The sequence below is a fragment of the Dermacentor albipictus genome, chromosome 1 (genome assembly GCF_038994185.2).
Source record: "Dermacentor albipictus isolate Rhodes 1998 colony chromosome 1, USDA_Dalb.pri_finalv2, whole genome shotgun sequence".
In the NCBI taxonomy this organism is placed as follows: domain Eukaryota; kingdom Metazoa; phylum Arthropoda; class Arachnida; order Ixodida; family Ixodidae; genus Dermacentor; species Dermacentor albipictus.
Window position 1 is genome coordinate 144,444,968 of NC_091821.1, and position 27,558 is coordinate 144,472,525.

General features: G+C 50.1%; 1 protein-coding gene across 6 annotated transcripts in view; it reads left to right on the forward strand.

The window, feature by feature from the left end:
• Positions 1-27,558, forward strand: part of LOC135900072 (TOX high mobility group box family member 4-like) — a 761,125-nt gene that overhangs the window by 631,382 nt on the left and 102,185 nt on the right. For all 6 annotated transcript variants that reach the window (XM_065429515.1, XM_065429516.1, XM_070526897.1 and 3 more), the window contains one exon: positions 27,286-27,366. In XM_065429515.1, the coding sequence (XP_065285587.1) occupies positions 27,286-27,366 (81 nt within the window). The remainder of the gene's footprint in view (positions 1-27,285; positions 27,367-27,558) is intronic.

Below are 27,558 nucleotides of genomic sequence, written 5' to 3' on the forward strand. Positions count from 1 at the left end.
CCGCCGTATAGATATGGCGGTCAACACGTAGTGGTGTATTTAGAGTTATATGCTGCCCAAGTCAAGGGGAAAATAGTTGCGAGTCTGATTATATCGACATATATTTCGCGATACTGTTATTGCGCTATTTTCTTTATTATCTGCTCGTGCAGTTAGACTAAGGGACCCTTTTGTTTGCTGAACATGTAGGTTCGAAAGTAATGAGCGAGAACCTTCCGGGGTACTCTCTCATCGCTTTCTTGTATGGCCGTCTCGCAAGCTTCATTTTTTTTCGTTTATTCTCTCTCTTTTTACTGTTGCTTTTTCTTTTTTTTTTTCAGTAGCAAAAAGAAAATATCGTTTGGTTATGTTATCCCCCTGCTATAGTGGAAGCGTTTGGCGTAGTTAAGAGACTTCGAGAAATAGTTACCGCTTTGGGTCGCTGCCAAAACTCAACAACACGTTCCCCCCCCCCCACCCCCCTGACATCTTTCTTTCTTTCTTTCTCTCTTTCTTTCTTTCTTTCTTTTTCTGCGCCTTCCGTGTTGACTTCAGTGAACGTTCTTTTGCACGTAGCTTGTAGCTGATTCCAAAACACTTGCAAACGTTTTCACGTTTACCCTTGTCCAAGAGTTGCTTTCTTAACCTTGTAGCAGTCGTCCGTGAGTTCCTGCCTACACGGCATCTAGCGTCTCCGTGTTTCCTCTCGCTTGCCTTGTGCGATTTTTTGTTTCCTGGCTTTACGCCGGTGTGTACGATGAGCTGCGCGTCGTTCTGAGCTCTGCGATGCCTTCAGAATCGCATGCATTGGGCATTGGTTGGCTAACGTTGACGAGAGCAGCTTTGTTCGTTATGCCAGCTGAATGGCACAGCAGGCATGGCTCGAATGAAACGCCACTCCTGCCAAATTGCAAGTTGCAGTCTGCGTAGTAGGGGCACCGGCGTTCTATGTTGTCTTCGTTTGCATTGCGGCATGACATCTGTTATAAATATTGTTGCGCGAATGAAGCATTAATCACACAGAAAACTGTTCACAACGTATATTTACACAACAGTTTGTAAGCCTGACAAATCTAGCTGATATCTTACGCGAGAGTCCGTTCGTCTTCGTGCGAACGTCTGCGTTCCTTCCTGCCTTCGGCAGACGCACGTATCGATATGTACCATCTATATAGCCCAAGTTTCGTAGATGGAACGCAATAACAATTCTGAACCTTTCGGCTATCTTTCGCTCGCGGGAGCTCGTCTCTTCAGATGATGGGAACGCTCATAGACGTTCGCAAACCCACGAGCGCGTCAGAACTCGTCCATACATCTTTTTTCAACTTCTAAGCGCAGTATTTACGATCGGCACTGATCACGTGGTGGTGTAGGGGGGGGGGGGGGCTTAAGAAACTTAAACAGTTTGTTTCAATTTCCGATTTCTAATCTGCATCATTGGTATGTACCGAGTTAGGTAGCACCGCCAGAGAAAGCGTCAGGTGGAAGGGCCTTCGAAACGAGCAGCGAACGCTGTTACTGCGCCAGTCGCGCAGATTGGGGCTGACGCTTGCCACGTGCTAGATGCACACCTTGCTTTGATTGTTCCTGCAGCGTTGACCAGGGGCGCGATCGGAGATATTTTGTTCGATACGCGTTCTGTTCAGTTGCTGCAACGTCACAAAGTTGCAGTATGCAAAATTTGTGACAGCGGGGCGGAGAGAGCAGCCAATCAGGAAGCGGTGACCTCCCCGGAAGTTTACCTCCGTCGTTTGTCGTCTGCTTGCAAACAGTATACTACAAAGCCAAATGTTTCTCGTCTTCCAATTGAATGAAATCTTTATCTGAAAAAATGTATTTTTTCTTCTCAAGCCCAAACACGTTTTCAAATAGTAGTACGTGTGACTACTGCAATTTATAACTATTAGGTTCTTTGCGTCGTCCCTAGGTGGTGTCGCGCACAGCGAGAAGGAAAAAGAAAAAAAAACGACGGGAAGAGTGGCGCACTTTTCAAGAGGCAGCGACAACATCCCAGTGGCTCGCTGGCACCGATGATGTTGTCGATTTCTCTGTACAACCAACGAATTATTTGTTTCGAGAAACAAAAACGACGTCGGAATTCACTTTCTGCCATTTCTTCAAACGCGTTTTGCACCGCCACCCGCTCTCCTCCTTCCTCTAGAAACGCCAGCGCAACAACCTAAGTTTCCAACGGAAGCGCCATTTTCTAGAATTAAACTATGGATCGGATTCAAACGTGCCATTCCGCAGTCGAAAAGGCCGCCTGTTGGATCCAATCCAATCCACCAGACGCGCCATGCGAAGCCGTATGATCGCTCCAAACTTCTCAACTCCCGTTGCGTTCGAACAAAATGCTCGGTGGGCGGATGATTGACAGGAGCGTGTCGTCATTTTGACGTCACCAAAAACGGGGTGGCGCCCCGCGGCTGGCGACGTCGGCGCGGAGTAGGCCAATCGCGCGCGCCAGTAACCGAACGAACGCGCCGAACAACCATCTCCGATCGCACCCCAGGGGTGCGATCGGAGATGGTTGTTCGGCGCGTTCGTTCGCTTACCGGCGCGCGCGATTGGCCTACTCCGCGCCGACGTCGCCAGCCGCGGGGCGCCGCCCCGTTTTTGGTGACGTCAAAATGACGACACGCTCCTGTCAATCATCCGCCCACCGAGCATTTCGTCCGAACGCGACGGGAGTTGAGAAGTTTGGAGCGATCATACGGCTTCGCATGGCGCGTCTGGTGGATTGGATTGGATCCAACAGGCGGCCTTTGCGGCTGCAGAATGGCACGTTTGCGAAACGCGTTTGAAGAAATGACAGAAAGTGAATTCCGGCGTCGTTTTTCTTTCTCGAAACAAATAATTCGTTGGTTGCACAGAGAAATCGACAACATCATCGGTGCCAGCGAGCCACTGGGATGTTGTCGCTGCCTCTTGAAAAGTGCGCCACTCTTCCCGTAGTTTTTTTTTTCTTTTTCCTTCTCGCTGTGCGCGACACCACCTAGGGACGACGGAAAGAACCTTGTAGTTATAAATTGCAGTAGTCACACGTACTACTATTTGAAAACGTGTTTGGGCTTGAGAAGAAAAATACATTTTTTTTAGATAAAGATTTAATTCATTTGGAAGACGAGAAACATTTGGTTTTGTAGTATACTGCTTGCAAGCAGACGACAAACGACGGAAGTAAACTTCCGGGGAGGTCACCGCTTCCTGATTGGCTGCTCTCTCCGCCCCGCTGTCACAAATTTTGCATACTGCAACTTTGTGACGTTGCAGCAACTGAACAGTACGCGCAGCGAACAAAATATCTCCGATCGCGCCCCAGCCATATATTCTGCGACCACCCAGTTCGGTTTAGAAATGAAATAGATGTCAACTTTTTTAAAGACACTAGAGTTTAGCGTGTACGGTATTTCGGGAAACGCGGGTAGTTTGAACGGTTTGCCGAATAAGCGGTGGCATTGCAAACGTGAGCGGCCGGAGTGGTTGCGCCAGCCGGTGGCGCAAAACTCAACCAGATAAACACAGAGACAAGTATATTTTCTTTCGCTGCTGGTACAAATTTTCGGCAGCGGTGTAATCGTGCACCAGCAGCGAAGTAGACTATACTAGGCCACTGCAATATTAGCTCTCTTTGTCTGGTCAAGCTCTGCGCCACCAGGTGGCGTCACCATTCCGGCCGCTCACGTTTACGTACCAGTTCATCCGGCAACCCGCTCAAACCGCCCGCGCTTGCCGGTACACCGGACACGGATCTTAAGTCTTAGCGAGTTACCCCCACTTCTCCCTATCAGATATGCGTGTTTCTAGCCTCTTTCGTGGCCCGGTCCCGGAGATAGTGCGGTCTAAAAATGTGGGCCTATCCCGATGGTTGTGAGGTAAAAAAAAATATGCCCGTTCTCGTGAGTATATGAACATCTAAAAATGCGGGCCGATCCTGAAGATTGCGCAGTCGAAAAATTTAAGCACTCCGACGCTCCTCATACTCCCCTCGTGCGAAGTGTGACAAGATAGAGTGCCGTGCGCAGTGACTGCGCCCCATTCTGACCACCGTCTCGCTATTAAAATACATTGTCTTTGATGGACGTCAACTAAAGGCTGAATCACCTTCCAACATTTTTGTGTGTGTGTGTGTGTGTGTGTGTGTGTGTGTGCTATCGTATTGTTGGTACTAGCTATTTAAAATGGCGTTTGCTGTGTAGTTATGCAGTCGCAATCTGAGGGTGAACGGATGAGGCATTACTTTAGCCGTTACCCCCCCCCCCCCCCCCAAATGCCTTTTTGCATTGGTTTATTTTCGGGCACGTGGAGTTACGCGGATACAGTAAACGCCATCGCAAGGCGCTAGATTCGCATGCGGCACTAGCAGCTGGTGCCTGGCCGAGGCGGTTACCAAAGGGCAGTTGTTGCGTCGTTGAATTTTCCTCGCAGCCTCGTTAATCCCAGGGAGCGCTTTTGCAGTGCTGGCAGCCTGCTCTTCCGCGGCGCGATCTCCACAGGTTTGATCAGTCCGCGAGGGGGCGTTCGCATGGGCGAATGCGTGGGTGCGAAAGAAGGGCGGCATATTTTCCGTTCCGTGGCCGTTTTCCGGCGTGAGTCAGCAGCTTGCTCTGCCGGGGAGTTGACCCTGTTGAATGTCCGTAATGTTCGCTGTCGCCGAGCGCTGGCCTCCGACCTTGCTAGGCGGCGCGCGCCGCCCGACAATGGCGCCTCTCCTGCCGCGGCTCTCTTTCTTCCGCGGAGGTAGCTGCGGTGGGCGGCTTTTTGTTTGTGAGTTTTGTTTTGTCTTGCCCCCCACCCCCGATCGTGGCCTCTGGCAGGGCTTCATTCCTCGCTTGCTTGTTTTTCTTCGAGCTGGGCCGTAAGCTGCGCTCTTGATTCGTTCCTCTCCTTTTGTAAAGTCTAATGGCGCTCAGGCTCGAATCCATTCGGCCGCGGCGTCGACCTTCCAGCGTGAATTCTCTTTGTGCGCGCGCTGCGTGCATCTACGGGCCGAGTGACGTTTTCCTCGGCTGCGGTCGTTTGGCTTTTGTTGATTTTCTGTTCTTTCCCATGTCTGCCGTCAAGATATGTCGATCCTTTTCAAGGCTCGAGAAAGAATACCGAGCGCACTTGCACCATGAAATGATGTTGGAAACTCAAGAGTCGGTCTGATTGTCTGGTGTGTCTGGGCCTGCCACGTCCGCAAAAGGGGGCAGCGGCGCCGAGGGGAAGAGAAAGGCCATTCTCCCGGCGAGGGCGTTCGTCGTAGGGGCGCCTGCCAATCGCCGCATTTCGCCAAGGTTCAACCTGCCTGGAGAATAAGAGCGCAGAAAGATGTTGCGCGAGGAAACGTGCCTGCTCGGCGGTGTCCGTGACATGCCAAATCAAAGCGAGTGATGCATGTCTTCGCTGGTTGTTTCACTGGCCGCAGAAAGTTCCGATTTTGAAAGGCGCGCGCAACATTGCTTTAGAGTAGTAGGAGCAACGGCTAGCCGACATTCGTTTCAGGCTTTGGTGCAAGTTCACGTGCCTGTATACATTCCTTATGGTGCTGAAATGCGTTTCAAGTTAACTTTTTTTTTTTTGCGATGCAAGTGGTTGCGTAATGACACGTGTGAATCCACGTAGACTGATATTATTGTCTTATTTCATATTTATATCGTTGCCAAAGCTTTAGGATAAACATGTCTGTTCACACTTGTTTGATGTAATCGACATACAAAAGCCACAGTGCGGTCATGAAATCAAAGGTTTAAGCATTTGCAACTGGTTAGCGGCTCCCGCCGTATAAAAATATGTGTGCATCTTCTCCAGCCGCTTCTGATTTCCGACAACGTGATGTTCATTGTTCGGAGCATCAGCCTTGACTTCTCCAATTGTGGTCGCAAAGCTGACCAGGCAGTGGTTGACTGACCAAATGAGTCTTGCGTCGACAGGCTTCCGTTGAGTTGAGCTGTAGTAGTTGAGGAAACATGTAGTTGTTGGAAACTTGTGGGAAACTCTACTTAGCAGTTAAGGTGCCACGGACTTGAAGCCGGAGGCGTTGTAATGTCACCATTGCCTTCTTACCTTCATCGGCAATGATCAGTACTGCGCAAGGAAAATATCATTTATGGAGCGGCCAAGACGCCACCCGCACTAGTGCGGCACTTCCATGTTACGTTTTTTTTCTTTTTTTTTCAAAGTGATCCTAAATTAGTATCGTCTGAACCAAACAGTAGATGCGGCATTTGCGGAGCCATAGAAACGGCGAAGCGGCGTCAGCAGAACCAGCTTTCCGGATTGCGCCGCTTCTACGCCTGTGCTGATATCTGGCACGTTCAGACGGCTTTCTGTGAGCACTTTGCAACGACGCGACTCCGCATTGACGTCTGGCAAAGAAAAAGATGCATTTAAGGATTAACTATATTATTGCACATGACCCATGCTAATAAAGCATCTCTTACGCAAACTCATTTCTCGATTGGCCGGTGTTCGGGTGCCCGCCACTAACAACAGCGATCAGCGTGACGACTAGACGATCGTTGCAATAACGGCAGTCTTCGTGAATCCAGATTCATGTGGCTAACTTCTAAGCGTCTGTGTTGCAGTGAGTCGGCCGAATTGATCTTTAGTTTATTTGAAAAAAAAATAGCTTCATAAAAAAAGAAGGGAAATGTTATAATTTCGCATTGGTGCGTTTCTCGTGTTCCTCGACATGTGTCTCATGAAACGCATGTACAAAGTCGGCACGCGCGGCTGCAGGGAGGCGCCACGTGTGCGTTTCCTCCCTCAGGGCGGTGAACTTTCGCGGCGCGCTTTCTGCTATTTGCCGTGACACTGACCACCGTTCCGTGGTCCATCGCCCTTTCACGTCAGATGTTCCGACCGAACTTGGCAAAAAAGCTCGGTGTGGGGTGTTCGTTTTCATGTTTCGTCGTTGTACTCTTCTTTGGCTGTCGCCAGTTACAGAGCGTGACAAGACGCTTGCCCATCAAGTAACAAACGAGCAAATCACACTATGTTAAAGATAGAGTGAAATCTCTGAGTTACAAAGAAAAAAACGCACAATGATCGGCCCGCCTATATAACAGCGCAGCCTTCCGGACAAATGAATTCATTTGTGGAGAACAGCTAGAACACTCCATGGCTGGTACCCTACTGAAATGCACCGAACAACAAGAGCTGTGACGTCGATAACGTTAAATATACTTCACTGGCATTTTAGGAACATGCTGTGGAGCGCGAAGAAGTCGCGCCAGGAAAGGAAGGAGGGGGTGACCATAGGTTTAGACGATTCAATGACACATGTATACATATGCTCCCTTTTAGAAAAAGGCGTGAAGAAAAAGGGACGTGAAGTTCTCCTTTGAGGGGCACTTCACGCTGCATTTTTTACCTTTCACTGACTGTAGATTTAGTGACGCGTATACTTTCAAGTGCGGTGAAGCATTTATGTGTTGGAAATTTCGTAATGGAATGAAATACTAGTGAACGCATAATGCGTAACTGCTCGACAGAAATATCGTGAGGCTAGCACGCACGACAAAGAACAAACGAACGAGAATAAAAGACGCTCAGGTGCGTGTTCTCAACAAACCCACGTCATGTAGAAAAATCCATGTGCTACCCATGATTCACGCGTAGGCGGAACGATTGCAGGGCCAAATTTCCCTCTAGAATTCTTAGTTTTGAACTCTAGGCCGCTACGTGTCTTTTTGTGTTCAGTCGGGCTCACGACAGGCGGCGCGTCGGCGTTCTGGCCGCAGCCCCCGTTCCCACTGGCCCGCGTGCGTCCATGCCGGTGCCTTGTGTGTTGCATTTAGCTTTCTGAAGCAATGCTCGATCAGTCTGCGGTACATGTTTTACTTTTGCCTGAACGCCTGATATCTATACCTCTGTTTTTTGTGGTCGTGAAGGCGTTCTGGTTTGCGAGTGCAGCTCTTTTTGCCTGAACGCCTGATAGCTATACTTCTGTTTTTGTGGTCGTGAAGGCATTCAGCTTTGCGAGTGCAGCTGTCAACTTGTTTTCATTCGACATCGTGGGCAGATGTAGCCGGTCGGCCTTTCGTGACAGACGCACGAGCGTAAGCGCAGCTGGGCTGTCGTAGGCGAACTCGCTCGCTCTTGCATTATGCAGTGAACCTTTTGAGCTTTGTAACCAAGCAGAAGCAGTAATATGGCTGTAGTGGTTTAAATAGAGAAAAAAAAAGCGTGTTGGCATGGCATGTGTTTAAGGCTACGTGGTCATTCCTACGCTTTTGATCTGGGTTGCTCGAAACTCAGCCCAATTGCCTTTGACGGCAGCGAAGGCTGGGCCTAAGCTGAGCGCGAGGTTTCCTGTGCTATCCTCGCCCACTTCACCGAGACTCGAATTGGACCTTGTTGTTTGGCGCATGTAGTACATTTGCAACAGCACTTTTCTCACATTTTCTTACACCTCAGAAAGCGCACTTCCAGAACGAAGGAGCGTTTGGACTGTATTTTAACAACTTTGCGAGGTTCAAAGCGAATATTTTTGTTAGAGTATGGCAGCGGCAGCGATGCTCTTCCGTTAACGCGATGTGCAGCCCTTAGTAAATTTTCTAATGGACAGAATTCGTTTCGCTAAATAGTAATCAGATCGCACGTAATTTTAGGATTCACGTTCCTTGTTCGTGTCCTTGAACCGAAGACGAAATGCTGATATGATGCAAAGAAAAAGTTTTAATGCATTCGGAAGTATGCCGCTTCTTTGTTCACATCGTTAAACTTAATGGCCATCTAGAAACGAGGGAAATAATATTTTGTTGTTTCGAGATGTTCTTAAACAGTGTTATAACAACATCGAGCCCCAGTTAGTGTTCTCTCTTCTAGAATAATTCTTTCGTGGGCAAGTTTGTGCAAAGTTCGTGATTACGAGAATAGACGGGGAGAATATTGCTGGCTCTCCTGTAATCGAGAGTAGATGTAAGCATGAAATGGCAACCGGCAAAGCAGATTGGTTGGGGATGGTATTAGCCACGATCTTAAAATTGGTGTAGTGCATGTTCGCAACGGCATACCACACCACGCCACGCCATACTGTGCACTGGTTCATATGGACGCTGCCCAGCCAGAAGAAGAAAACCGGCTGAAGGTGGCACTACAGGCAGCGAAAGACGCCAGGGAGAAAGAGCGCACTGCCAAGCTAGAAGGAAAGTGCCTGAAGGAGGTGCAACGCAGCGTGGCGCCATCTCTCGAGGTGGCGCAAAACCCGCGCCACAGAACTCGCGGACCGCTGGCGTTCAAAAGAGCACAGGCAACCATGTCTTAGCGCCAAAAGATGTCAACGAAGTGTATGGTGTCCTGTATGTGCCCATTGAACGTCGCTATTGGAAATGACAAATAAAACTTAAGCACACTAGAAGTTACAGCTTGAGTGATATTGTGAACAAACGTTAGGAAGAACTCGGAAAGCAATATTTTTCGTAACTTGTTTGGGCAGTAACTAGCGTATGTAATGCGGTCCTGTAAAATGTTCGGGTGCCAGAGACCGCATTATTTAATGTGTTCACTGGTTGCACGGATGATCTGGTTTTGTTCTCGCGACTTGCCCGTATGTTTTCGTTTGAGTGTCCGGATGTCGCCGTTTGAGTGCCTGAATAACGGCTCTGGCTTTTTGCTCAAGGTCACTTGAAGGTCGCCGACAACGGGAGCCGAGATCATTTCATGCTTAAAAAAGAACACGAAAGCGACGTTGACAGGCCCTGTTTTCTGTTTGTGTTTCCGCAAATACAACGTTTTAGTATACAGCTTACTTGGCTAATATTTTGAGAACTTGAAGGAAATGAGTGCTAAAATATTACTAGCGTTGTGTAGACGGAGGAAAAACGCGTTGATCACAGGATAGCAACGCGCATGGAACTTTGGAAAATGAGAGGAAAAAAGAAAAATCTGTGTGTGTGTGTGTGTGTGTGTGTGTGTGTGTGTGTGTGTGTGTGTGTGTGTGTGTGTGTGTGTGTGTGTGTGTGTGTGTGTGTGTGTGTGTGTGTGTGTGTGCGTGTGCGCGCGCGAGAGAACAGGAGCAGAAGGAGCGTTGCAGAAGGGAGCCCACTCTTCCTGGCTGCATGGGCCGTGGAATTGCGCCAATTTTCAGGCTCGGTGCTCTTGCCGCCCTGCATTGCCTTTCGGCCTGTGGCCCAAGCAGATTGTGCCCGCGAAGAGGGATCTGCGCATACGCTGTCGGGTTTCCTGGCTACTGAAATTCGGCTGAATTTTCGGTGTCGCCTTCCTGCGACTGGCATGTACCTTCCAGCAAAGTAACTGAAAGTGTTGTGATATGCCAAGCGATTTTATTAATCGCCATTGCTATTAATCGCCATTTGGAGACGGTGGCCGGACGTATTGTAGCAGCACGTTTGCTAGTTCAACGATATCCGCGCGGTCGTCATCCTTTCTGAACAAGTGTATGCGTGATGGAATTCGCCGGTAAAATATACACACGCATGGCAGTGCCGCCGTGGGGGTGTTTCGCCTCCGGTGCCTTAAAGGAAGAACGCGTCGAATGCGGGGCAAAATAAAAAGAACGCGCAGTAATGAAGGAGCCGGGATAATGGTGCACTCGCGCCTAGTCCGATTTGGCGGCGGCTCCTCGCTGGAAATGAACCCCTCTTCCTTATATTCCAGGTTATTTTGGTGGCGCTCGGTTGCACTTGGCATGCCTTCTATCTGGATTTTTGTTCTCTCGTATGGTTTTCCTTTTTTTTTTCTCTCTTTGACTCCTGGCAATGAGTTCTTTGTTGCCTCCTCCTCGGTTTTCGTGCCAAGTATAGCTTATGCGCCTTTTGTTTTTCTCTTTGCATATTCCCTTAGCTCTTAAGGCTGCAATCTTACTGCATGCTTTCATGTACTTGAACGCGCACTTACAGGGCTCAGAATAATAATGCCCATGGCAGGGCCGGTTGATAAAGCGTATAGGTACATTATGTGTGTGTGGCGGTGGTAGGGTTGGTGAAAAGGAACGGGGCGGAATGCGCTGCTGTTGACGTTCAATTTCGCCACGCAGCATATCGACTCCGCTCCGGCGCACTTCCTGCTGTTTCCTACTTGGGCAGTGTGCTGGCTGTGAATAGTCCAAGTGTTGTAGGCATCTTGGACGGCCTCCAGCGCATCGCAGACGAAAAAGACTGGCTGTTAGCGGATGAATCGGAAGGGTTTTTAATTTATTGTAGGTAGAGACAATTGAAGTAGAGAACGATGTGCGTCGAATGAGACTGGACGGTCGCAAGCAGGAGCCGGTACACAACAACAACCCAAAGAGGTGCAGTGGCGCCGAGTGGAGATCTCGCTTAGCAGCGGACGCTGTGCGTACGTTTGATAAACATTTCCTTGTATACGTAAATTCAAAAATCTGTCTCAGTTAAAACTAGGTTTTGATTGTTTTCTACGCAGTTTCACGCACATCTCCGACGAGCGTACAAACACAGGGCGGGAGGCACGTAAGGATTTCTGAACGCGTGTTTTTTTTTTCTTTTTTTCTTGTCTCGCACAGTCGCTAAATCAGTTTAGAAAGGCCTCGGCTCACCTCATTTCATCGCCAGTGAAAGTATTCCCGCGCTGCGCGTTGTAGCGAGGCTGTACAAGCATTACCAGTCCAGCCGGGCGTGAGGCCGGGCCACGGCGACGCGTAATTGCAGCGGCCCGCGAGGCACGCGATGCGGGAGACCGCCGCGCGCGCACAGCGAGCGACGACCCGTTTTCCGTGTCGTCGGCGACGTGCTCGCCGCGAGCCGGCGGCTGGACTTTCGTTTCTCGCCTCGAGCGCAAAGTCCATTCGCCTAGTGTGTCTTTCTTTTTTTTTTCTTCAGGGTCGAGGCGCCGCCGCCGCAGCCTTGACCTCGTGGCAGCGACCCAGCCCCGTTGGGCACAACCCATTGCGTCTTCCTCTTGCGGGCCGGCACGCTTTTTATAGTGGCGCTTCCCTCGGGCCGGCGGGCGAGGCTGTCGTCCTGCCGGCACGCCCGGTCGATCGCGATTCCGGCTTCTTGCGAGCGGCGGTGAATCCATCCGCTTTCTCGCCGCGTCTGATCTCGTTTTTCTTGTTCGCCGCGCGTGCTGCGAGTGCTCTTGGCGCTCGGGGTGCAGAAACAAAAGGTCCGCCGCCGCTTCCCCGCTTTCGCTCAGCCGCGCGCCGCGGCTGCGGAACGTGCTGCCGGCACGTCAAATGCTTTCGGCAGTTGCTGCGCTTTTTCTCTGTCTCTCTCTTCTTTGCAATCCCCGCACATCGGTCTTCTTTTTTATTGGGCGTCGAAGTGTAACGGAGAGGGGAAAAAAGCATTTTAGCGACAGCGTTAAGTACCGGTGGCTCGACATGGGGTCACAACCGTGGCGCTAACAGGTGCTACACTCGGCTGCTAGTTGAGTGGCGTGCCGCTTTGTTCCTGTTTTCGGTCGCGTTTTCCCGGCTATTATCCGAGTCGGCGTTTCTTCGGTATTTTCTTTTAAGAACTGCCGAAAATGTTCTCGTAATATCGGGCACCGAGCTTCCCTTGTCTCCACCGCTCTAAGTATCTTATGTGGCTTGTACGAGTCACAATGTCAAATGTAGTTCTACATTTCCAGTGTCGCCTTTCTAGTATGCAATTCTCGCGGCTGAATGCACTTGTTGCTGGTTCTTGTTTGCGTCTCTACAGTGGATGGAGTGCACAATTATCACTTTTGTTTGCTAGGAGAAAGAAGGTGGCTTACACATCTGAAGAGCACGGGAGTTATTGCGTCTCGGTACTCTAGCCTTATTTAATGCCAATTGGTGTAGTTCTGATGAATGGAGTCTTCATCCCCCCCCCCCACACACACACACACACCGCGCGCGCGTGCGTACGCACGAGCGTACAATAAAAACGGCAGTGTGGTGGTGGTGGAGGGGGGGGGGGGTGTTCGGAGCTGCGTTATCTTTCTTTCTGCGTTATCTTTCGTTCGGAACATATAGCGAACTGCACTCTGTTCACGGAATGTGTTAGAGCCACTTGTATGCGCTTCCCTGTCGGTGCAATGCAATTAAGCGTAGCGAAAAACAAAAAAGAAAATGAAAATAAGCAGATATAAAGAACGTTAACTTTCCTTTATGCTTTGCATAATGTGTCGTACGCGGAACTTCGCATGCGTACCCCAGCGTTGATGGCTAGACTGCAGGACGAACGCTACAGCCGATTTAAGGCTGCTGTGTAAATAGTCAGTTCCACGTCTAACTTCGTTTCCACTAATGTTTGTGCCGTTCCGAGGCGCACAGCAGAAGGAAAGTTTGGTTTATTTGATCACGTCCTACTGTTTCTGTTGGGCGTCGAGTAGCTAGGGCGGGCCGTGCTGCTCCTTGACGATGTGCTTACGGTTAGCAAGATAGGCGTAAGTAGGTTGCTGCGCAGCGCAGGAAAGTTTCGCAATGAAGGACCACCTGGAATTAATATCTCTCGAAAGGCTGTCGTGCTGACTAAACTTTTGTGCGTCGTTGCGGTAAGTGAGTTGCTGCTATCGGTTCGGCAGTATTACTGTGCTGATACCACGTTTCTGCATATACTGTGTGTACCTGCAAAGTAAAACCTGCAGTTGTATTTTGTAGCCACAACTACTCAAGTAAGCAGCACAGGCGCATCTTCTTTAAATTTCCGGAGCTTAATTGTCTAACGAACGTAGCTGCGAAATTGCAAGTTCGTGCTTGTCCTGTCTACTTAACAAACGGGTTGTCCTTGCTTACGCTATCTTCCGGTTGTGCCTAAGTATTAACCAACTTGCCCTGTAGTTGTAAACCTGTAGTTGTCAGTAAGCCTGTAGGCTCAGAAGCTCTCTGTGAGTACGGAGTGCCACATGGACAGTGATTTAAAGGGTATTCGAAAGGCAATCTCGATCCCAGAAGGTGCCTATAGATGTCACCACCGCTCTCCGAGATGCGAAGTTCATGTGCGAAGAGAAATGTGATTTTTGGTGTAGTTGTAAACTTCTAAAAATGCTGATGCGCTTCGCAGGCACTGCAAGTAGCGGACCCTCTAGGCGAAACTTCGATGGGGCACATTCCTATAGGCACAGGACGTACAAGCTTTCTTTGCTCTCAGCAGCGCTAAATCACATAGCCCAACGAACGGCGAAATCATATCTGGTGGGAAACGATGGCGCGTTTACCATGTCCTCAGCCAGCGTTGATATCGAAGCAAGTGTGTGTACGATAAATAAATAACTCTCTCTCTCGATATATATATATATATATATATATATATATATATATATATATATATATATATATATATATATATATACACACACACACACACACACACACACGCGGTGATTATCTTTGCGTTTGCCGGAGTTTCTAAAAATCGCCTGTTGCAGATAACATAATTCTAGTCCTTGAGCTGCATTATTCGGAGAGGTGGATATTACTTGCACGAGAAATTGAAACACATTTTCAACTAATTGACAAGAACAACTAGTTAACTTCTGAATTAGTGACATTACGGCACTATCTTACGGCACATATTGTCATTTAAGAATTGTAGCCGATGAGTGTGCGATGCGTATACACTTGGAATGAAATTCCAGAATGACTCCGGTTTGGAGATATGGCCCATCAAACTCTCCGTAAAAATGCACCATTATTCCACTTACCTTTTTAAGAAAACGCGCTTATTTGCATTGTAGCACAAAAGTAACTAGCTGGAACGCCCGTGTATTTCGTCCCACACTTCGGGAAATATCTAAAAAATGCTGTCATCCTACAGATTCAATTGAAGTGGATAAGTATTATGAGCTCACCGGCTAAAATTCGTAAATTGCAATTTCTGCCGTAAAAAGAATGAAGAAATTAATCAGTTAATTAGTTTAATGTGTTTTGGTTTCTCGTGCTAGTAGCATACGTATCTTCGAATAATCCAGCTCAAGGACAAGAAATGTGCTATCTTCCGCCGGTTATATTTAAAAATTACGGATAACTTTAAAGTTATCACCTCGTGTATAAGTACAAATTAATTGTGTATTCCGCATGAAACGTGCCACTGATCGGGCAGCGCTTATCAGGGCCGGGATTTTGTAGCGATGCCTTCAGCTCGGTTCTATGCCACTCTTATTCAGCATTCACGACTGGTTGCTCACATTGATAACGCGAACGGAGCTCCCCTCTGGCCACTGAAGAAACGCGAAAAGGAATGACATTGGCATAGAGTAGCTGCAGCATCCCCGCTCAGATTCAATAATCCCACGTAACGGGCGTTGGTGCTTAGAATGGAATTTCATTTATGTCCTAGACCAAGCTGCTGTCGTCGGCAGATATTGTAAGGACGCTCAAACAGCCGCCACGCCATCTGGCCAGTTAGCGGATTTTTGTTGCATTTCGCACCTCTGGTGTATCCGGCGATTGTCGTTCCACTGAGCTATGGTAGCTGTGTGACGCAGTCGTCGTGTGCATCGGCTAACTTCGCTCGACGAACCGCTTGAACGGTGCTTCCCGCAAAGGCTGGTTGGTCACCGCCGCGCAAGTAGCCACCATAGCGCGGGCGAGGACTGGGCTTGCGAGGAGGAGGGTGGAGGGGGGGGGAATTCTCATTGTAGACCGGGGCTGCAGGTATGCCGGGAGGGCACTTTAAAGGATAGAGAGACGGGGGGAGGGAGGGAAGAGGGGGGGGGGCACCATTGTCGGCCCGCCTCCGAGCTGCTGACCCTCTCGAGAGGGCGAAACCCTTCTCGGAGCCCAAAAACGAAGAGGCGACCTTGAAGCCGTTTTCAACTGTTGTCATTTTGGCAGTGATGGCGGGAAGGTTCAGTGAACCCTTCCTGCCATCACTGCCAAAATGACAACAGATCTCGTGCCTCTCGGCGAAAATGATGGGGAAGGTGGCGTTTAAGAATGTTTCGACGTGGCTGCATGCTGCAGCGGAACGGGCGGCTTCCTGCCGGTCCCTGACACCCCCTCCGTCTCTTTTCGGCGCGGGGCGAGTCCATTCTGAGAGTGCGAGGACGGCGCGCGCTGCCAGCCACGGCGGCGGCGGCGGCTGGCTTCGCATCCTACGGTCCATACTTCGTCTCATTCTCGATGTTCACCGACGCGGCGCGCCGCTCTGTTTCGGGTATCCTCGACGGTTAGCGGAGACAGATTCCCGCTGGCCTCGGGGCGAATAGAATAAAAACAGTCTGGTTGTTGTTAGAATACTTGCAATATTTAGTTTTGCTATAGCCTTGACCGAACGTTCTCTGGATTATTTGTCAGTACACGCGACAGGCCGTTAAATCCCCTGCAAAATCGAAGGAGCGAATAGTTTCGCGCTTCGCTCTCTCGTAGTGTGCCAGTCTTTCTTTCACCTTGATCACATCTACATGATACGAGTACCCGCCGCTAGTGACACACGCTTCACCGTCAAGAGTCCGTTTCAGGAATGGCAGGTGGTTTCAGCTGAGAGAGTATAAACCGGTTCGGAGAGCGCGTTTTTTTTTTCTTCTTCTTTCTTTTCGCGATGCGAGCGTCTCGCCAGTTCCTGCTGTTCAGTCGGGCTTCATGACTTCGTGATGGCCGGCGCAGTGTTTCGTGCGAGCGTTGTGCGTGAGTCAGGCTGCGTCAGCTTCTTGGTAACGACGCCAGACTTGCATCATCGGGAACGCAGTGTGTAAACATGTCTGCATCGCTTGGTTAAAAAAAAATCCTTTAAAATTTATCCGGCTCTGGGCGGAGTCGAACCTTCGTCACGGGAGTTCCTCACCGCAGCTCGACGTTGTAGCGCTGCTCAAAAAATGCCCGCGGACAGCGAGGGATAATTTTCATTGTTAGCACCGTTTTCAAATAGTTATACGCATAAATAGTTATGCGCATCGGCGCAATTTCGGAAGCCTCGCGAAAGGAGGGGGACATAGCGGGCACGCCGCTAGATGGTACAGTATGTCCACAGAGAAGCACGAAAGAGGGTTTTGGCTGCAGTACTTGCAGTACACGGTTCAGTCATGACGCGTTTCAGCAGTAGCAAAACGGTGTGCCACTTCATTGCTTGAATGCTAATCGCATTAGCGTCGACAATCATTGTGAGAGGGCTTCTGCCGGAATGTTTTCAGTTTGGTATTGATGTTTCCGCTCCTACTAGCGTTCGATGTTGAGCGCGCTGCAGACAGAAAAGAGTTGTTCACGAGGAGTTGTTAGTTCCATTCATATTTCTTTTTAACTGTCCTCATCGATGATTACTTCAAAACTAGGTGATTAATTATATGATATATTTTGCAATGATCTTCGAAGCACTCATGTCGGAAGATATCCGGAAGGGTAGTTTGTTGTTTTCCGTTCATTGTCCATGCCTTGGCTGCTCTTGTGGTAACTCTTCGAGAGCAGAAGGAACCGCAAGACCTAGCCTCTCGATAGCTTGGTGCTTCGCCTTCTTCGGATGCCCCTTGCGAGACCGAAGTGCGGAGTTTCCCGCCTTTCTACCGCTCCGCTGTCCCTCCTCGTAATCAGAGGCCGGCCCTTCGCGAGCGAGCGCCGCAAGGGACGTGTCTTCGTTTTCATTTCCCTAATCGCGCTTTGGCCCACGTTTCGAAATCGATAGCGGCGCGTCGTCGCTCCGGACGGCGCGAGGCGAGCCCGTCCGGAATGGTCTCCTCCGCTTGTTTCGCCTGGTTCCTGGTCGATAGAACACGCGTGTACACATTCTCCGCTATATTCCTGATCACTTCATACGTTGTGGCCGGCCGCGCTGCGGCCACGCACTAGCAACAACGATTTGCGGCCGGTCATTTTTAAATACGTTCGTTCTTCTACTGCCTTTGGCAGCCGGCGGCAATCGAAGCTCTCCCTGCACACGGCTGTCATTAAACCACGTGGTGCCACGTTTGAGTTTGGAACGAGTTGCTTGGAGACCGCGAAGCGTTTTGAGCCTATTGATCGTGCCAATCGATACCGGAGACGATATTTTGGGGGCCTTCTTTCTCGTCGTAAATGAAGCGGTTTCTGAGCGGGCATGCTCTGCACAGGCGCCGTTCTCTGCTCGATGCGGGAGCGCGCGTTTTGGGCGCTAACGAATCCTGCCAGCTAGCGCGCGCAATCAGCTTCTGCAATAGAGAATTTTAGCAGAGCGTTTACGGTCCGTTCCACTCAGACCGGCCTATCACAACAATTGGCACGCAGCCGCTCAGCAAAATGCTACCGGGAACACTGACGCGCGTGCGCACAGCACACATAGCGGCAGCGGAACGTGGGACGCTGACCACGTTCCGCTAGGAATCTGATTTAGCGGTGCGTCAGGGAGCGTGTAGTTGCTTTCGCAATCGTTTTACCGCCAAGCTTAGAGCACGTCAGTGACGTCTCTGGGAGACGCTTGTTAGATAAGCGAAATCAATGCATTCTATGCAGCCACCGGTGCGCGTGAAACGTGTGCAGAGCGATGCGCAAGCAAACGCTCTGCTAAAACTGTCTAATGAAGCTTCCCCCCTCTGTAGCTTTCCCTTTCCGCTCCCGATTTTACCCTCGGAAGAAGTGCACTGTCGCTGCTCTTTTTTCCCCGCATCGCTGTGTTATGTACCAGAGTTAGAACGACTGTATCACGAGCATCGCAACATTTGAGGTGTGCTAATCGTCGCTCACGCGGTGCTGTCTGTTACGCAATTCACTGACGGCTTCGCGTAAGCCGTCGCCTCAATTCTTCTTGCGCCGAAGAGTTGCGTGGGAGAGGCTTTAGCGACGAAGATAGCAGCGACTCCCGAGTCCAAGCTATTGACTAATAACATAACTGAGCCACCGCTGGGATCTGACGGCCGCCTCCGGCTGTTGACGCAATGGCCGGCGGTTAGGTTCGAGAAATCGAGAACGGCCCATGATTTGTTGGTTAAAAATGAACAGCAAACAAGCTAACAAGACCCCGCAAGATGCGCATTGAACGCATTCAAGCAGGAAAATAGTGAAAACAAAACGAAAAATTTGGCATCGTACATTAATACGCGCTACTCGATCTTATCAAAAAGCAATGTTTGATTAGCTATTATTTGTGGCATAAATATTTCTCCGCTGAAATTACTTGGCAGCCGAGACAGCTAGTAAGCGGTTTAGTCGATTTTGTAAGTAGTGAGCGGTTGCAGATGTTATTTTGTTTGATGAGCCTGTGCTGACGAAAACAGGCGTATGGCGGCGGGCTTGCTTAGTTTCTTCTGAAGACTCCGTTGCTTTAATTACAGCGCGCTTTTTTATGCCTTCGCGTGCACGCTGCTGTATGTCCCGCGGATCGTGCACGGAGCGCGCGGCCGCCGGAGTCTAGTGGCAGGTGGTGGCGAGACATGAGGAGGCGCCACTTTTCCCTCCCCTCTCTCGTTGGCGGCGGCCGTCGCGTGCTTTTAAAATGGCTTCGCCCGGAGGCCGGCGCGCGCACTGGCGCGTTCTCTCTGGCCGTAGTCTTGTGTCAGTGGACAACAGATGGTCGGGGCCTGGCTAGGGCGGCACAGGAATGCCACCACGATCGCGGAGTGCGAACGAAGCTGGCGCGTGCTCTTGGCATCGTCGTCGTTAGGGGGGAGATGATCGCGGCAAAAGTGGCCATTCGGGATTCGCGGTTCTTGCCACCTGTCGCGCGCGCACGTTATTGTTTCTCCGCGGCGCGCGCGCGGGGCGCCGAGCGTGGCCCGCGCGTGGCGGCCGCCAAGGAGCGCATGGTCGTACGGCGAGAGGAGCTCGGAAATAGGGGCGCGCATTAGCATTCGCGCGTAGCGGTGGCTCCTTGAGTGGGCCCTTACCAACTGGCTTCGGGCATTTCTGTGCGCGGGAGCCGAGACACGATTGGCAAGGCGTTGGTTGTTTTCGTGCCTCGAGTACTGCGCATGGTGAGCCAGTGTTCGCTTTGCATTTGAATGGCGTTCCGATCCGCTGGCAACGCGGATTTGCATGTCAAAGACAGCGCGTCGTCGAATAAACAAGCACCCAGCGCGGAATTCCTTTGTTGACAGACCAGCGGAATGAAAGGAACCTCCTCCTCTCGAACGAGCTGCTGCTGCTTCTCAGGGGAGGGCAGCCAACGTGATTAGGCATTCGGCCCGGAATAAATTTGCCCCACTTCCCGAGCCGCCCGCTGCTCCAAGGTGTGTGCCAGTATTCTAGGTTATGCGTCCGGGGCGTCACGTATTGTTTGGCAAGACCTAATGGGCCGCACTTAGCGAATCTCCGCCGGTCTTGTTCACGAAAATGTGGCGCTTTCTTTGTCTTGCGCAGGGGCTGTTCGCGTGCGCTTCATTCGCTGCTCGCCATTCTGGTCGCCAGAATGCTCGCGCGTGTTTATGTCGGACCATTTCTTCGAACGCGTGTATTACGCGTCGAGTGACAACCCTTACGCGCAGCGACACAAAACGAAGACTAACGAGGCCTTTCCGTGTATTTAAACACGGGGACGCGCAAAAGCACCTTAACGGGTGGCTTTAGCCGAATCCACTGCACATCTGCCGTGTATGTGCGTAGGGCTTTTCGTGTGGGCGCGGCACCGTCGCCCGCAGCGTAGTCAAGGGTGTTTGCGCTTTGGTCGGCTTGTGCAGTGCTTGTTCTTGGCTTAGTCGATCGATGGGCAGGGTTTTCGCGTCTTCACGTGAGTCGTCGCTAGCACTCGGAACCGTCACAAGCCGCGGACTGCAGCCGCAATTAGGCTGCACAAAGAGCTGATTGCAGTCCTTCTTATTGGCATGGAAATGGTCCGGAGCCCATTTGTGACACATGCGCGCGGAGCCCATTTCCTCCTCTTCATTCGGTGCAGCTGCCTTCCTTGCGCTCGTCCCTTTTCAGAGTGTGCGTGTGCACACTGTGCCTGCGTGTGCGCATTTTTTTTTGTCCTTTTGTCGGGCGGTAGCTGCGCCGGTGCTTTCGGAGCGAGAAATGCAAATAGCGCGCCATTTGTGCCACTATTGAATTACGGGAGGGAAAGCGAAGGCTCTTCGAATAACAAGTAACGGTTCATAATGAATGCACATTCTACGCTTTCTTGATTAAGTCCTCGTTGCGTTGCTTGCTCGTTTTGTGACAAGAAAGAGGAAAGAAAAACATGTATAAATGTATGGGACACTGCTCATAAGAAATGAAGATGGGGAAAAAAAATAGTTTGAAGCTGTTCACGGTTCTAGGCGGCTTTGATTGGTAGCCAGAAGGATTCATCTTTTTTTTTTCCGCCGAATGAAGGGTGCTTGGTCATGGCTGATTTTTCGAGGGAGTATGCAAGCCCTAAATCTGTGAACATCTTTCTACAGCAGTACGTGGTTTCTGCGCCACGTCATCATCATCACCATCTGATATAGATGCGCCCGCGGTACCTTTAATTTGTCGGATGCTGTCAGAAACGTACGTTTATCTAAGGAGCCCGTGACGGTACCAAATTTCTTCATAATTTTCTTGCTGTCATAATGAGCGTAGAAGCAAATTGCGTAGGATGCTGTATAAGCATGTTAAACCATGGTTACGCCTCAAAGGATGAGCGAGAGGGGCCTTGCACAGGGGACTACGAAGCATGTAGCAATCGATTCTATAGTGGAGCCTGATAAAACGGCCGGTTTAAATATTGTGAAATGGAATGTGTTGGGTACTGGCTTATGGCGTGACAGACATGAGAGCGCTGATGCCCTCTTTGACCTCTCCGCCATAACCATTGTGTCACCGAGAACAGATGACTGCGATGACGGACCGGTCACGTGACCAGAAATGGCGTCGGTGTAGTGCTGTTTCTTCAGTGTCTTGCATTCCACGCCCACCGGCATGTCTTGACTTCGTGCGCGTCAGAAAACCATCATATTATAGTGGACGAGAATGCTCGACTATATATAGCGATGTGCCACCGCGGCAGGTATGCTTCCGTGCGTTCGCCATATATGCAACGGTGGCTTACGCCTGCTGGCTCCGGTTGTTGCCGCGCCTGCTGAAGAAAGTCACATCTCCTGCAATATTTTGAAGCCCTAGGGGTTGGCGTACTCGACGGGGTGGCTTTTCGCGGAGGTGTTAAGACCCTTCTCTCCTAGTCACTTAGCCCCCATGTTGCCCTATACGCTGTAGGCCCTGATATAAAATGATTTCCCGACTTATCTTACTGATGCCCTTCCAGGCCCGCAGCGGCTCGGAAAGCTCGACATTTTGAGATTATATTCTACTAGTGTTCCTTTATCAGCGCCTGATAAGCTGCGACCGCCGACGTGCGCCTGTCGCTGTGCATCGGTGTCCTTGTGCCTACTCGCCCCGGTTGGCCGTCGTTGAAGCTTCCGGTCACACTAGCGGAGTATGTCTTGCGGTACATGCTGTTTTGTTTAGAAAAACAAGGTATTCCGCCCTGCTATCAAAGACTGCATCTGTTCGTACTGCTTGTAGATGCTTGTGCCTCATTTCGCTGATGTGATAACATGACGGTATGCAAACTGCTGGTCTCCATTAACATTGTCGGTCTTCGTCTATCTGATACCGTATGTTGCTTTGTCAATTGTTCGGTGCACCGACATATTTGTATGCTACATATTGAATTGCCTGTTTTTTATGAATTCTGTGCTCGTTTCAGAATGAAGCGTGGTTATTTTTACTTTTGAAATGGTGACAATACAGTATATACACTCTAAGAAGAAAAGGAGGAAATAGGGTATTGAGGTGACGCCTTTAGGGGAGGAAGTTATCTGCCACAACGATTCCTTCCCTTACACTGTAAAATAATTTACACCCTAAAAAGTGAAAAAGAGTGTAAGTTTGCCTATAACTCACACCATTTGGGTGTTATCTATATAACGGACACCCTAAGGGTGTTCTCCCCATGCGGTTACTCCTTCGAGGACTAACAGTCGTCCTTTTCCGATGCTCCTCAAGGCTGTAACGGTCATTCCTTCCAATGCTCCGCAAAGATGGAACTAACGAAATTGGGCATTTATACCTTGGTAAAAAAATTACTGAGCTGAAAAAAAGAAAGTAACCGAAGGTAGGATTCGAACTCACGTCCTCGCGCTCAAAAGTCAGGTACTCAAACCACTCACCACGGCAGTTTTTTTTTTCTTCTTTGTTACATGGAAAACACAACTGAAGGTATATTACAGAGCGGACACAACTACACGCTCAAAACCACGGCACGTCGTTGACAGGACAGGATATTATGACAGGGTTAAGGATCGGAACGCAGGTGAGGCAATATAAAAGCGACACGGCATTTTATGTATGCTATGTGGGTCGAGTCTAACGTTGAGTGTCTTTGGAACCATAAGCGACTGCGAAAAAAAAAAAAAATCTGCCCGAGTATTCTTAGGGTGATTTGAACTGAGGCACTACACGATGTATACGTGCAGCGTGCTCAAACGGGGTGTACCCAACACGACAAAGAAGGACAATTTCTCTCTCGCTTTGTGTGTCCCGTTGGAGCTACACATCGCTTCAGTTAAGTTCGTAATCTCGTTGGAACGGAAGGAATTTAGGCACTATTGAACAGCAAAATCTGGCAGTCTATCAATGATTTGCGCGTTTAATGTGTATCGCTCACTTATGGTGTGCGCACGAAGGGCATGGCTCTTCACATTCCAGCTTTTAAATTTCACGCAATTTTCTCACGAAGAGGCAAAGTGCTGCTTTGAATGTAGTTCAATAGACAGTGCACGAAGTTCGAACTATTCACGATATATAGCCGCTACCGTTTTCGCCGCATCACTCCACGACACGGACGAAAACAGCGGAGTGAATGGGGAGTAACTGTTGTCGTTCGTCCTCCCGTTGCTCACTTTCCGACCAGGGACTAAACACTTACTCTCCGAAATTGGTGCACGGCACACACATTCATGTAGTTACTCCTTTGAGGGACGAAAGCGGTCTTTTTAATACGAACTGTCCAGTTACTCCCGTTTTCCCCGGGATTTTTTCTTAGAGCGTATTGCAAAGAAACGCAGAGATTGCCTTAATTGTTTTGGCTCATGCATAAGCTCAGGTTGAACAACGCTCACTCGTGCAGCGCCGCTTCTTCGGCAGATGCGTCCCATCTGTCGAGCGCATCTGTCGCCAGCAAAAAGACAGCAGATAAGCATTACAATTTATCTCACCAAGAGTTGCCATGGCTGAATACAGTGTCATATGACATCGGCACCATGATCTCTGCTGTTATCTTCTCCGTCTCCGATATCGCGGACGTTCGGCTAAATCTTTCCACGCTTTAGCACCTGTTGTTTGTTGGACGTATCCGAAAGAATTTGGCTCAAAAAAAGAAGGAAAAAAAACTACGCAGAAATAAATTCGACGGGAAAGAAGGAAACACGATGTTGGTGTTTCGGCCTGGCTATAGAATATTGAACGTGAGCGCTTGTCTTTTTCTCTTCTATCTTTTTTCGTACGTGGTTCTGCTTTTTCTTTCTTCTTTACTTCTCCGCCCCCCCCCCTCCCTTCTTTTTTATCGTTCGATGGCTGCACGAACGTTTTAGCATAGCGTTACCGCTTTACCGTATATACCGTCCTGAGCAAATACTCCCTGCACGTGCACTGCGCGCGCTAATTGGAACGCGACAGGGGCGGTGCGTTAACGCTACAGGTAAAAGATGAGCAGAGAACTTTGCAAATAGTGGAACCAAAGTTAGCGTCAGTTTAGTACAAGGCAACTGAAGTACATAATTTTGCTCCTGCAGCCACGCGCAGCGTCTTTAGTAAGCCACTTGCGGGTTATTTATGTACTGTTTATGGATTTGTGATAAAACGCACTGCAGTGAGCTTGGGCAACCCTCTTCGCAGCAGCATTCGGTCAGTGCTCGCTTGCGTTGAAATACCACTTGATCGAAAATCGCTAGAAATAACAACGGCAAATTCGCCGTGCGCCGGCAGTGCGCCGATATGTTCGCGTTTCACACGAATGAACTCTCGATTGGGGAAACTGTTTCTTGCGGTCCCTTCAAGTTAACTGAAGTTGTACTGTGCTGAGATTTAGGGCACCTAAGATCGAGATTCGCGTTGAAGATCGAGATTCGTAGCCTAAGATCGAGATTCAGTATGAAGCCCTCCGCTGCGGTGTCGATCTCCCAATGTTCAGGCGTAGCTTCTTGATAACCATCATCGTCAGTTATTACTACATATTTATTATTATCTTCATCGTAACCTTGTCTAGATAAGCGTATCATATAGTTAGCCTTATTAACTGGAAGGCTTCGGATTATCATGTCTGTGTCCTGTTTGTCCCTCTGTTCAGCGCTTTGTTGTTGCTGCGAAACAAGCTCCTTCGCCGCGCGGCAACTCTTCAGGCACTGAATCGGGCCCCGATGCCCTTCTCGGAGAGGGGCTTCATTGTCCTGTTCCATATCGGACCGGGTTTCCTCGGCGGCGCAGTTTCTCCGCCGCCGCGCTTCGTGAAGCGCATGCTTTTGTCCGCCGTGGGAAATATGACTCCTTTTGACCCACCTAATGCGTGCGCGTCTTTCGCAAGTAAGGCAGGGCACCGGGGACGCTGGCGCCTCCCCGTATACGTCACTGGGCACCTGTCATTCTCCAATTGCATGGCCTCGTGGTTGCTAACGCGCCGACAGTGATAAACCGGCAGCTGGATCGTGCGGCTCTAACACTGTTTTGAATGTTCCAGGCCAGGCCGCTCTCGGATGTCTCGCGAGCCATGTGCAGCCATTTGAAGGCTAGCCGGCAATTTCTAGAAACATATGTTATGATGATTTTGATCATGTGCGAGATGTTTTACAGTAACTGAAGTAGCATATTTTTATTAATCTAGAAGGGGAAAAATAATCTTGTCACGCTTCCTATCGTATGTACTGAGTGTTTCAGCGAACGCTATCAAAAAAAAAAAATTTTAAAAAATTGCCTGTGACATATAGCACAATTCTAGTGCATGAGCTGGTTTACTCGAAGAGGCGGACATTGCTTGCACACACAAAAAGAAGATGCACAATCGACTAATTAACGAAAATTCACTAATTAAGTTTGTAACCAATTAGCTTATTTGCGATGCCGAGCGAAGCCACATTTGTCGCTCCGATCGTCGGGAAAACTGCGTGTGGGGGGACCGGACCGCGTATTCGCGACAGTGTTTGTACGCAGCGACAGGTCGTTCCTAAGCACGAAGCGGTGGGGTTAGTCGTGTCGATATCCAATCGCGCGCAGCTCACACGGACGGAAAGCTTAGCGGCGGTGCGCGCGCGGGGGACACGCCGGCGAACCTGTTGCACGAGCCGTGGCGCGATGGCTGCTTGTCGGCGCGGCCATTGCGCCAGCGAAAACGAGCGCGTCTCGTTTGCGGGTGCAGCTTGCGTCGTCCTGCTCTACCGCGCGGCTCGGCCGAGAACAAAGCAAAGTCTCGGAAACAAAAGAAGCCCAGATTGATGATGTTGTCGTTCAGCCGAGCGTGTCGCTTTGGACGTGCCGTTGCTCGTTCACTCTGGCGCTTATGGCGCACAATGGGCAGCGCTGCGGCCGTAGTTTCTCCGTTCTGGCCTCGTTTCCCTCCTCGCTCTTTATGAGGATGATTATTATTTGCGGGCTCTCCTCCTTCCTTGCCCGACGAAAAGAACGGGCCGCCCTACATTTTCCGTTTTCGCGCCGACTGTTTCCTCATTTCTCGATTCCCCGGATCCTGAAATCGCGACCGCGTGCCAGTTTTTCCCGCGCGCCGTTCACGGCGCGAACACCGAGCTGCCGCCGCTGCGCACCTTCGCTAGGTCATGTTGGTGCTCCCTTGGGTCCATCTCTGCCGATGCTGATCTATGCGACCAAGTAGAGAAGAGCTTCATTTTAAAAAGCAAAGGTAGACGGTCTCGGAAAACGCTTTCCAGAGGGACGTGGAGCCGTGAAGCTGCGGAAATAGGTTTAAATTGCGTTTTCACGCCAAATTGCAAGCGTTTCCTACGTGCTTGGCTCCTGAGGTAATAGCGCCACTAATGCTTGTTTGTGAAGCATCATGCACTTTCGACTGACCGTGCTGACTTATTGAAATATGTGACTCTGAAACCGGCGAAGTGTGCGTCGTAATTTAACCACGCAATGTGCTGTTTGTCTCACAACATGTTTTGTCAGAGGTATTAGTGTTCTAGTGGTCACTTTTGCATGAGAGTAGGAAGCTTTTGCTAAGATTGCGAGAAGTTACTATTGACTGTTACTTACATAGGTTAGAATCGATGCCGTGGGGGGCCTCGTTAATTGAGTACGTTTATTCTTTGAGCAACATTACGCACTGTGGTGAATGTGGAATATCGGCGGGTGACATGGACAGGCTACTAGTGCAGCGACCCCACTGTGTCCTTAAAGTTGCGTGCCGCGACGTCGTGACTCGTCAGTGCTCCGCTGCTGTCCTTGTGCCGCTTTTGCGGACGCGCCCATCCGCCGGGCAGCGCGCTGATCAATCTCGATCGCCGGCCGGGACGGCATTCCGTCCTCTTAACTGGTTCGTCTTCTTTGTTTGTCTTGCGCAGGCGATGGATAACTTCGACTTGTCTCTCAACATGCAAGACCAGGGTCAAGAGAGCGCCGCCACTCAGTCATACCTGGACCAGGTGAGAAACTGCGCTTTCGCAATTCGCCCGCTTCGTTTTCGAACGCTACGTCGCGTCGCCGTCGATCGGGAGGTGGCCGATTCCTTGTACCGGGACCAAGAATATCATGCACTCCCCCCCCCCCCCCCCCCGTTTCAGTAAACCCGCGCGGGAACGCACGCACGCACGCACCTGTCCTTCCCACGCTTGGGG